This window comes from Schistosoma haematobium, chromosome 1 (genome assembly GCF_000699445.3).
Source record: "Schistosoma haematobium chromosome 1, whole genome shotgun sequence".
NCBI classification, from domain to species: Eukaryota; Metazoa; Platyhelminthes; class Trematoda; order Strigeidida; family Schistosomatidae; genus Schistosoma; species Schistosoma haematobium.
Genome location: NC_067196.1, coordinates 75,989,385 through 76,002,105, shown reverse-complemented (window position 1 = coordinate 76,002,105; position 12,721 = coordinate 75,989,385). Strand labels below are relative to the sequence as shown.

The window sequence follows — 12,721 nt, the reverse complement described above, 5'->3', positions numbered from 1 at the left end:
CCAATATATATATACTTCTGTTTTTTACTCTTCTAGGATTATAATAAACTACGGAATGTGAATAAATACCTCAAATGAAAACAATAACAATAACATTTGATTAGTCACACACAAAAAAAACAGGATGAAATTGGCAAACAACTTGTGGTATGCTTTTTTTGATTACAACATAGTTTCAAAATATAACAGTATATATATATATATATATATATATATATATATATATATATACGTATCCATATGATCTCTGGAGTAAATTCTGGGATGTAAACACATTGGACACCTAATATTTTATCTCTTCTAATTATAGAATATCTAAGATAAATGGATACTTGATAATTAACAGTTATTTACTAGATGAATAATAAAACATTCAATGGATTCATAATTTAATAGCTACATTAAGATTCATTTGATTTTGATTTGTAGAATTACGAAACAGTATAAATGTGTAAAAGAAAATCAATTTATCTCTTTTCAAGTATTATATCCATATATATATATTTGTACTTTATTATGAATTGTTGATTTTTAAATGTCTCTTTGTATATGTATGTACTTACCAGTGTGTGTGTGTGTGTGCATGTGTGTGTACATGTTTAAACATATTTGTTTATGTATTTGAGTACATAGTTATTGGGTTATTATTGATGAATATGAAAATAATTATGATGTCAGTGAATTGATAAAATATGAAATTTGGTAAAAGTGCATAGAGATTAATTAAATAGTAGTTATAATAGTAGTATCATAATAAACAAAAAAATATAACAATGATTATATTATACAATATTATAACAATAATAAATTTAGTATGTAAGTTTAAAATATTTCACTGTAAACATTAAATCAGTATAGTATGATTACATCATCTTTTTTTATTCTTCTCAAACAAAACCCCGGAAATTCCTAAATCATTCATCTTCAATTTCATATTAATGATTATTATTGACTATTTCATGAAGATTTATTTGAATGATTAACTAAATATTCAGATTGATTTACATAAGAAACATTAACTGTAGTAATCAAAACTAGTAATTCCGAATGTGTTTTGAATTTTATCATTATAAACAATTAAGCTGTTTGTGGAGATTTTAGAAATTTCACAGATTGAAATCATGAGAAGCTGTTACCAGTGGAGTTCAACCAGGTCTGTGGTGAGATATCAGCTCACTGAAGACAATGGTATACGGTGGCGCAACTTCGTGGATTGGTTGAAGTTACACATTAACACCGTTGGATGCCAGCTCAGTGGTCTAGTTGGTTAAGAGCCTGGCGCGAGACTGATGGGTTCTGGGTTCGAATCTCGCGGAGTGCGGGATCGTGGATGCGCACTGCTGAGGAGTCCCATACTAGGACGAAACGGCCGTCCAGTGCTTCCAGGTTTTCCATGGTGGTCAAGCTTCAATTGACTCATGATTTCAATCTGTGAAATTAAGAAGCACTAAATTTCAACGAAATACATCATTCTAACATTATAAATAAAAACAATAATTTATAAGAATTATTTGTAAGATAAGACTTCCTCGAATCTATTTATGAATATCTTTCAAAAGTACAACTTTATTATACTTTGAGATTGGATGGTGGTTGGAGGTAGTCAACAGGAAACCCTGGACCCAAGTTTCGTGCTACTTGACATTCGTAAGCAAGGTGTACCTGTAACCTTGAGGGAACTGGTGCCCCCTGGCGGATTCGATCCCGTGTCACCCAGTTTCACAGTCAGAGACGTTACCACTGGGTTATCCGGGCCGCGAATAACCTCCTGTAGGACTGAGATGTAATTACAATTCGATCTGCACTAAATAAGAACTTGACACACATGACATTGATCACTACCCAGTGATCAATCAATTGTGATTATTATACTTTACTGAATCTTGTTGTTGTTGATGATGATAATCTGTTAAGCTTTAAAATCTTATAATATATATATATATATGAGTCAAAAATCAACTCAATGAATTTATTAAAACAACTTCAGTTTTATTATATGGATTTTATCTATGTTTATATAAATCAATAAATTAAGTATATACTGTAAACAGTTATTCAATGATTCTTTAATCTCAATAGTTGAGATCATGAGTCAATTGAAGATAGATCACCATGAAAAACCTGGAAGCACTAGAAGGTCGTTTCGTCCAATTGTAAGATTCCTCAATAGTGCGCATCCACAACCTCATCTTGAGGGATTTGAACTCAGGACCTATCAGTCTAGCGCGCGAAGGCTTAACCATTAGACCACTGATCCGGCCAGTATTCAACGGTTTTAATGTCTAACTTCAACTAATCCACGAAATTGAGTGAAATATCCACCATTGTCATCAGTGATTTACTATCTCACAACAAATTTAGTTGAACTCCATTGGTCACTGCTTCTCACTAGAACTTCAGGATATACACCTTGAAGCTAGTTACTAGTGAGCATATATTGATTAGCATCAGAAGGGGTTTTGTGAATATTATGGTAATTTTAATAGTTGAGATCATGAGTCAAGTAAAGAGATTAGATAAGGAATAAATAAATTTAAAAAAACAAACAAATTAAACCCCATTTGAATAGACAAACCAATTTTTGACATATAACATTTTAGAAACCTATCAGTTCTTTAAAGAAACTGTAAAATTTATTTATTCTTTAAGATATCAATCTATATCAGTTCTTGAAATGTATAAAATATTCATTTCATATCATGACATGCATAATTTTCATGATATACAATCTCTATAATCAGTATCTTATTTAAGATAATCAATTTGAAATTAAGTATCAATATGTATATGTGTGTGTGAAAGAGTTAAAACGTTTATCAAAAAAAGAGAAAATATGATCCATCAACCACTAACATAGTATCGTGGATTAGAAGTTAGACATTAACACCGTTGGATACCGGCCAGCTCAGTAGTCTAGTGGTTAAGTGCTCGTGCGCGAAACCAGTAGGTCCTAGATTCAAATCTCGCAGGGAGCGAGGTCGTGGATGCGCACTGCTGAGGCGTCCCACAATAGGACGAAACAGCCGTCCGTTGCTTCCAGGTTTTCCATCGTGATCTAGCTTCAACTGACTCATGATCTTAACCATTGATAATACATATTATGTTGTAACTAATCAATAATATAACCTAATTTCTATTCTAATAATTACTATCAGGATGAGTGCATTTTCTTTAGAATAATATTCAGTATATTAAATCCATAAACTAATTGCTTTATTAGCATTGTTCTTAAAATAAGTTACATAAATTTCAATTTAATTGTCGAATAATTAAAAAAGAAAACAACACAAAACAAAGAAAAACATTTGTGACTAATAGAGACCTCAGGCAGTTTGTCAACTTTATATTTCATTCTATATATTTAGTTTCATTATCTATTTGACATCAATATAATAGTGACATGATAAAGAAATGAGAATGACATATATATTTGTATTGTAAACGAGACAGGTAATGTATCACAACATAACGCATGTAATTATATTGAATGAATACGTTTATAAATGATTTGGCGTAAATCTTCCCATAGAAAAGTATTTTAACGTATATATTACCCTATGTAAATATCATTAGGTATATCCTATAAATAGTATTCATTCATGAATTCATGAATAAATAAAACTGAGATTATTAGAGCATTAATGTCAATTATAAATTGATTTTCTTGTTGTCAGTCCATTTAATTTATTATTTTGTACAAATGAAATTTATTGGTTTTTTTTTCGAAAAGTTCTGAAACATTGAAAGAGGAGAATTATTACTTAGTTATTTACGGCTGTTACTCCTCGTAAAGGAGCATAGGCCACTCACCAGCATTCTCCATCCAACCCTGTTCTGGGCAATCCCTTCTAGCTCCTTGCAGTTGTTATTCGTCCTTTTCATATCTGCTTCTATTTCCCAACGTAATGTGCTCTTTGGCCTTCCTCTTTTCCGCTTCACTTCAGGAATCCCAGTTACGGCTTGTATCGTGATGCAGTTTTATGATTTGCGTAATATATGTTCTATCCATTTCCATCGTCTTTTCCTAATTTCTTCTTCAGCTGGGAGATGGTTTGTTCTCTCCCAGAGAAGGCTGTTGATGATCGTATCCGGTCAATGGATGTTGAGTATCTTGCGTACATAACCATTTATAAATACTTGTGCCTTCTTGATGCTGGTTTTTGTAGTTCTCCAAGTTCCAGCTCCATAAAGTAGAACTGCCTTGACGTTCGTATTGAAGATTGTGACTTTGATATAGGTTGACAGACAGTTGTTTTCAGTTGCATATGTTCTTCAACTGTAGGAATGCAGCCCTTGCTTTTCCAATCCTCGACTTTACGTCTGCATCTTAACCTCCTTGTTCATCGATGATGCTTCCCAGGTATGTAAAGGATTCTACATCTTCCAGAGTTTTGCCATCAAGAGTGATTGGATTGGTGTTCTCCGTGTTGTATTTGAGGACCTTGGTTTTCCCCTTGTGTTTAATTGACTTTTAGGATTAGATTGAATTTAAAGAGAAAGAATGTATTTGTAAAAAGGAAATATATTTCCTTGAAAAAGCTTGGATCAGACTGCCAGGTGAAATGTTGGATTTACTTCAAATTCTTTCATTGAGATTTTACAAATACATTCTTTCTTTTTAATGTCTCACATCAACTCAGCGCTTAAATACTGTGAAACTATTCGATCAAATTTAGACAAAAGTTCTTATTTATTAGATTGAATTTAGTTTAGTAAATTAAACCAATTTTGGATAGTAATTAATATGTTTTAATGTAATGTAGTTGACTTAAGTTTATTCATAACAAGTGTTAAGTCCTGAGCATAGTCGGTTCTTCTTCTTCTTCTTAGGCATCAATTTTACCAACTACTTCACTGAATGATACATGTTTAGGACCCGATAATTGTAGGGGATATCAGTGAGTTTAAATGACTTTATATCTGTTGATCTTATCTATCCAACATCCCTTGGAATATCATTGGCAAAGATTTATTTATTTTGACAATCATGGTGAACGATTTGATCTAGAGATTATAGTCAGTATTGATTACTAGAAAGCCTGATTCATGGTGTTTTGTATTTAAGCCTATCTACTATCCTCTGTGTAACGTAGGCGAACAATCATTAATTGAAGTACAAGGTGAAAAACCTAACATGACTTAAATCGTATCATCCACTTGCTTTTTTACACGTTACTTAGTTCAAGTAGGCTTTTTGTGTCGATTATCTTTTGTTATTCCTCATCTCATACAATGAACTACAGAATCAAGTTATTAACTTTATTAGTCACATATCAAAGTTGATTGATAGAATTTAGTTAGAATTCATAAATGGACAATACAACTCATGCAACAATGCAACTGGGGTTTCTGATGTATCGTTTAAGTTTCATACTGATTATATGTTTTTATAATTGTTATGGAACGTCTATTCAACATTTCTTGATTTTTATTAGTCTGATTATAAGTTTGCTTTTCGTTAGTGCTGAAAAGTGTATTTAAAAATAATAATGTAATAGACAAGACCTAGAAATGTTATTAATGAAAATTGAATTGCTGTTTAGATTTATGGTGTTGGCTTAAATGAGAACATTGACGGATGGGAAATTTCATTCAAGTGAAATACAAATGTACATTGAGTAAAATCTATTTAACTGTATTTAATATTATCAGAATTTTTTTCTAATTCCAAGCTAAACTGATCTCACTAAGCACTTGTTATATCCCGACGAGAATTATGCATGGTAACTTTTAAGAACTATTTATGGACTAATACGATACATACATTTTTATTATATAATTCTCAAATGACTATACTATGCATATTCATGTTCCTCTTATTATAAGCTTTATTTTGACTCATAGACTATTATTATACGATTTACCGTTATTGAGTTGTGCCCAGTCTATTAATTACAGTCTCTCACATTCATAGTCACTCTTGGCTTAATCTTGTACAAAGGTTGTTTTCTATTTTGTAGTACGATGTGGTCTGCTTGGTTTGCATATAAACCCAATATGTTTTGAAATACATTATTCATATCGCAGAGGCTGGGATTGGTATTCTGGACTCAACAGAGAGGGCTAGACAGGAAGAAGGATCTATAAGGACTGCGCGTAAGGGTTTATGCATCATTGGTCCGATCGATAAATCACTATTCTTTAATTGGCGGTATCATTATGTTATATATTTATAGGGCACAAGGCCACAAGTTATAACAGTGCTATCAATATATCTAAGATTTTTCAGTGAAGGATTCTACTGGGTCTTGCAAATGTTCAAATACTTTTCCAATGTTTGTTTTTTGTAAAATATTTATGGGCAGCAAATCTATTACATTCCAGAATATCTTCCCAATAGTATCTGCAAATATCGTATGAAAGCTAATATCAAAGTCTTTTCTTCTTTCAAAGAACTATAATAATGATCTACAGACTAAAATTTTCAAATCTATAAACTCTCGTTGAAGAATGACTAAATAAAGACTAGTAACGACTATTAGTTAAAGGAAAAAGTGAAATCCACCACTTAAAACGACATTATAATTATTTGTTAATTATTGATCATTACGCAAGCTATCAGAATAATGTATAACAGACAGTTTTTAGAGGCTTTTATTATTGTTTTCATAGCTTGTTAATATTCATCAGTGAAAGGTAAGCGGAATTTGAAAAAATTATACCGTTACTTAAAACATTAGAAACACATACATTTTAACCATATTCACATTATCTTCATTAGTCTAGTAACTAGGTAATTTATCTAATATATTTGACTACTTATTATATATCAATATGATATATATATATATTTAGCATATTCAATCTTGTTTAGTGTACTTAAAGTTGTTTCCCCCGGTACACATAAGTGATTTTATGTTCTAAAACAGATGTCACTATAGTTTAAGGTATGTTTCTTAGACATTGTTGTTGCACTCAAAATTGCAAGAAATTTATCTAAGGTATTAAGATTTGGGTGTTCGCTTTTTGACTTATATTTAGTTTTATTATTCTGACTACAGACAGTAGTAAAGATGATTATTTGAACTATTTGTTTGTGAATATGATATTTCAGTGGGATGATGAACCGATTAATAGTAGACCATCATTGAAAACTTGGAACACTGGACCAAGATTTTCTAGGGCTTCATTCTTTTCGGTTACGTGAAAGTCCTTGATATATTCGAAACATACATGATTTTTTAAAGCTTTAGACAGAAGTAAAATGGTTTCTTCTAAGCTTATTAAAATCAGCATGGTCAGAAATCTTAAAGAATTTTTATTTTGTAAGGAGATCGTGGGCACGTTCTTTCTATCGTTTTATATGTAAGTGTGAATTCGTCTTTTTGTCGCATAAAATTTGAAGCTTGATTCGTCAGCTTTAATTTGGTTTTATAGGAAATAAAGTATTTTGAACTCAGTATCAATAATAGTTCAAAAATAACTTTTCAAAGACCACTATCATATTTTGTGAGATTATGAAGTGTATTTGTAGCTTTTAGGATGATAATTCTGTTTGACTTACATCCTCTGAGAACGGTGATTTAATCGCCAAGCTTTCATTGACCTTTTAGAGGGTATCATTCATAACGACTTTAGTGTAGCAACTGTGATCAATTCTTTTTGAACAGGTGTTCAAGTTGTATTTGTTTTACCTAAATGACACGAAATTCTGTAATTTCCCTGGTTTTTGAAATTACAGTTTTGTTACAAGCGTCTAGTCTATTGGGTTTAAACAGACTGACTCACGATTAATAAACTTTAGTGTTTATGTGCAATTCTTTTAGTCGAATAACTGTATTGTATGTTTTTAGTAATACTTTATTTGGAATTCTGTACTTACATTTAGGCCACCTGAATCATGGTTTAGTGGTATTACTTTGTTAGTGATATGATATTATTAGTGCTATTGGCTGTATGATGATAAGACGATACGTTGACTATGGATTTAAAAGAAATAACTACTTTAAGGGTAGATCTCATTGTTAAATTCAAAGGGCGATCACAAACAAATGATTGTTTCTTGTTTACGACTCTTTAGTGAGGGTAGTATTTATTGAATTAACAGGTTCAGATTTGATAGTGGTACCTTTTACAGATGCTGTCATTTTATGATATGACGAATGGTTAACACTATCCTATCTCAGGGTCTAGAATTTGAAAAGCATCGTTCCTCTTAGTCTGCTAATATAGTTGCGAGTTAATCATTATTCCTTTTAATGGCTTGACAGAGATTAGGTAAACTGGAAAACAGCTCTCATAAAAGAAATAAATCAGTTTGGAAACTAGTCCTGTGTTATCCATTGGTTTCAGTTGTACGCTCTTATCAAGTCTCAGAATCCAAATGATCTAAATGTAATAGGTAATTCCTGATTCACCGTAGATGTAAATTCTTTGTAGTATCGATTTTAAGGTGATGGTTTGATTGTAAGTTGGCCAACTTAAGGTATTCTCTTTTTTTTTAAGCAAAATAAAGTTCAGATCTTTTTTGCATCTTACAGATAATGTGAATTGTAATTATTCAAGCGTCATTCAACCCGTCATTTATGGAGGTCATCAGTTAATAGTGAATCAGAATGGAAAAGTGGATTTTATGAAACCAGAAATTATTAGTATCAGTAGTCAATCACAAACCATTCCACCTCATAAGACTCCTGAATTTAAACAATCAGTAGGAGATATTTCAGAAGACAAAAGACAAATAGCACAGAATTACTTTTTTCATAGCGTACAAATTCCAGAAAGTTTAATACAATTTCTTCTTGATCGATTTGTTTCAATAAGTTATACACTTCATGGATTTAGAACAGTAAAACCAAGGCATTTATGCGGTGGTCTACTTATTAGTAATGAATGGGTATTAACTGCAGCTCATTGTATTAGTCCATTTCAAAGGTATTCCAGTATTTTTTTACTTATATTTTTCTCACTATATAATAGTAGTATTAAAAGTCTTCAAATATCAAAACTACGTCAATACATGGATAAATCATCAATTCATTTTAAACCTAATGATAAAGCAAAATCGATTGATGCATTAATTCTTCATCCAAATTTTACACAAGGTCAAAGTTTATCACCAGATATTGGTTTAATTAAATTAAAACACTCTATTCTTGATTCACTTACCAATGAAATTTATAATTATGAAGAATTGAAACATTTTTTATTAATAAATGATAAACTACTAATAAGTAGTCAAGAATATATATGTATAGTTTCAGGTGTTGGTCATTTAAAATATCGCGATATAAAGAATACAAATTCTAATAATTGTATAAGTTTCTAATTAAGATAAATATATAATTGATTCATTTTATTTAGTATAGATTTTCATGTTGCATTTGTACATCTTGAATCCTGTAATGGATTATGGAAGAAATTACAATTAGAAACAGAAATAAAACAAATCAAAAGTTATGAACAACAACAAGAATATGAATGGATAAATATTTGTAAACAAAGTTTCATTGATAATTCTATTGGTCAAAAGTGTCCTTTTAGTTATTTATGCGCTGGTGGAAGATATGTAGATGGTGATACATGTCAAGGAGATAGTGGTGGACCACTTTTATGCATTGAATCAAAAAATTATTCGAAATTTATAAAGGTGAGAGGTTTATTTTAAACGTTTTGAAGTGGATTGTTTCAAATAATTTAGCGGCGAAAATGTATTAAGATGTTTTTAATAAATGACCAATTAATTCAATCAGGACTCAGTAGCTAAATGGATAATGCGATGGCGTTTGAAGTGAACGGTACTGGGTTCGAGTACCCGAGTGAACATCAAATCTGAGATGCAGGTACGTCCAGCTGATAAGTCTCAAATTGGACGATATGCGAGTCAAATTGGAGTTCACTGCTAGCCACTATCCATCTTTGCTTAGAGAAAAGCTTGTGACTTAAGGCTATATCGAGGCAATCCGCACAGGATGCACATATGCCAACATGAGACTGATCACTTGCAGTTCTAAATAACAATGGGAAGTTACAATTAAAACAACACCAGGTAAACATAAATAGTTTTGTTTCATATTCTGATCCTCTTTTATTTCTAACTTCGTTTTATTACAAACGAAATATCCTTTAATTATATATACATAAATATTTATAGATAGTTTCTTTTAACCTATTTACCATTCGGTAGAAATAAGGTCATTTCCTAAAATAATCATCAGTGCTTTTGTTGTTGTTGAGAAAAGCAAAATTATTATTTTCACTTATCCACAAACTGGATATGAGACAACAATGTCTTTTTTCTATTCATTAATTGTATATTATATCCTTTTTGATTGCTTCCTTCTCTCTCTCTCTTATAACTTTTATGGGAATATGAATAGATTGTCTTACCATTCAATATAGCATTGAGTGTGTTCAATAAACGTAAGAGAACCAATTATCAGAAAAGCCTAAGACAAACTCCCTTTATTACTATTATTATTAAGTATGAACTAGTTAACGAAGTTTAACAGCGATTACTGTAATTTGTATTATTGAATTCGAAATAATTCAAGCGATAACTATCATTCGAAATATCTCATTCATGCCTTGAATATTATTATTTACCACATCAATATTTATTTGTATATGTTTAGGTATGCTCATACATATAATTTGACTCTAGGAAATTAAGTAGGCATAAGTAGGAAAAGCATAATGAAAGGTTACATTGCTTAATACATGATTTTAGTATCTTGACTAATTCATTTTTGTGTATATGTCTTTATGTTGAAGTTCTTTTTAATAGGAAGAAGGAATTGTTTTTCAAAGGAAATCTAGGATAAACATACACTACTGATGAGTAACTGATGTCATGTCCATGAGGCTTTAATGAAAGTTGTTTTATGTTTAATTATGGATGTAATACAATTGAAAAAGTACGGTACGGAAAATTATCACAGGTGAAATGAAAATGGCTTCTTGTTGACATAATTTATCAAGGAATGCAACAGAAAAATGGATCTTTTAACATTGAAATAACATTAATCGCAATAATATAATGAAATTAAGAAATTAGAAATCGGAAAACGCCAAGAATTTTCAACAGTGACGATCTTCGATGCTCAATATCCTTGTAGCTTATAAACTACTGTTGAGTCAAGCTAGTGGTTATGGGAAGAAGTGTAAGGAGCTGAAGTACACATATCTTATCTGATTATTGTCACCAGAAACGTAAAGTAATACCAGTTTGTTTTTAAGTGTTGCATTATTGTGTGAATTGATAGTGTCATTTTCAAAATATTCTTTTTAACCCTTAGAAATGGTTCGTTGTTGGTATCGCGTCATCAGGAATTCAGTGTGGTTTGAATGGGATCCCATCAATCTATACACCATTATATCCCTATTTGGATTGGATTGAATCCATTACAGGCTACGGAAAACTTAAATCTTTCGAGTAAACTTTGTGTTTACGATTCGGACTACTTTAATCTATTTCAGTAGCTCTACAGTTACGAGAATATTTATGCAGTTTATTTGTTTTACACGAATTAAAATTGGATGAGTTATTTGATACTTGTCTTAGTTTTCTTTCATCGACCGTGGTAAAGTGTTATTTGCCCGTCTAGTTAGTCAAACTTATCTTATGTCAGGACAGATGTAATTAAATGACTGCTCTGACTGATAGTGGATCTGACACCTATGAGAAAAACCATGAATCTTGCGCCCATAGGTTAATTTGTAATGTACATTGGTATAATATTTATTGATGAATAAATTCAAAGATTTATAGTTCTTTGTGGTCAGGCTGTTCGCATATTATAGATGGCTCAGTTAATCTTTCAGTCTGACTTAATTTGTCATATTTCTTGGTATGAGATGATCAGCCTATGACACGCAAAAGTATCAGGATCAAACATTAAATCACTTTATCCTCTGAATCCACCAAATTTATCTCCAGCACTAGTCGAAAATACTGTTTTAGTGGCATATTGATAGTGCAATGACACGGTTTCTTCAAAAATTCTACCTTCAAAAACCACATCTGACTGACAACAGATTGTTAAGCGGACGCATAATTAGGAGAGCTACTCAATTGAGTTGATAAACTAGAAACAATTCTTATGCATTTGTAGTTAGGTATTTAGGTTTTCAAGCACTCAGGAACATTTTAACTTCCAATGTAGGTTAATCGAAATATATACATACGTTATCTTTGTTGAGAACCACTGATCACCAGATAGACGCTTCTTCTTATTACTCTTAATCTACGACTAACACCTTACTGAACTTAGGACTGTCATTTCTTGTGGCAAGTGCATTACCTTTGGACCGCTGAATCAAAGTCCCTTAGTTCTTAGTTCTAATGCCAATAATTCGTAATTATATCAGCCGAAAAAACCGGTAGTCGTTTTAGTTTCTGAGAAATTAACTAAATAGTAGTCAAATTTAAGTCAGTAGTCTCTATTAATTTCCAAGTTATATGTAATCCACAGTCTGTAGTAGTGGTCTATCTTTATTAATGTGCTACAATGAACTGATTTCTCATAAAGGACAGATATTAACAGTTAAATTACGACTTACGATACTTATAGTAACACACTGTATCAGAAACAAGCTGTGTGGTTTCTCCTTCATCTTTCATGCATTTTGTCTTCTTGTGTATTTGAGAGTTCATGTATTAATTAGATATTCAAGTAGGTTAATCAGCCAATGGACTTCATTAGACATATGTTATTTGTATGGATAACGATAATTACGCTAAAGATAATTCTATTTATTTACAAAGGAATATTTTGAAGTG

General features: G+C 31.2%; 1 protein-coding gene across 3 annotated transcripts; it reads left to right on the top strand.

Annotated features, from left to right (window-relative positions):
* Nucleotides 1-737: 737 nt before the first annotated feature.
* On the top strand, nt 738-11,592 carry CELA2A_1 (Chymotrypsin-like elastase member 2A). Of its 3 annotated transcripts, XM_051209706.1 has the most exons (6): nt 738-816; nt 8,481-8,874; nt 8,920-9,254; nt 9,304-9,434; nt 9,473-9,589; nt 11,238-11,592. In XM_051209706.1, the coding sequence occupies exons 1-4, from the start codon at nt 774-776 to the stop codon at nt 9,306-9,308; spliced, it is 777 nt and encodes a 258-aa protein (XP_051075165.1). In that variant the 5' UTR covers nt 738-773; the 3' UTR covers nt 9,309-9,434; nt 9,473-9,589; nt 11,238-11,592. The 3 variants fall into 3 exon arrangements, with proteins under 3 accessions (XP_051075165.1, XP_051075166.1, XP_051075164.1); XM_051209707.1 differs by having other exon boundaries at nt 8,481-9,254; nt 9,304-9,988; nt 11,238-11,493; XM_051209705.1 differs by having other exon boundaries at nt 8,920-11,592.
* The last annotated feature ends 1,129 nt before the right edge of the window (nt 11,593-12,721 follow it).

What these genes read in the sequence shown, in the direction of transcription:
- CELA2A_1 (XM_051209707.1), top strand. Translation starts at nt 774, where the DNA reads ATGATTATATTATACAATATTATAACAATAATAAATTTAGTAT. An exon ending in AACAATAATAAATTTAGTAT is followed by an intron (nt 817 to 8,480) that starts GTAAGTTTAAAA and finishes TGCATCTTACAG; the next exon opens with ATAATGTGAATTGTAATTAT.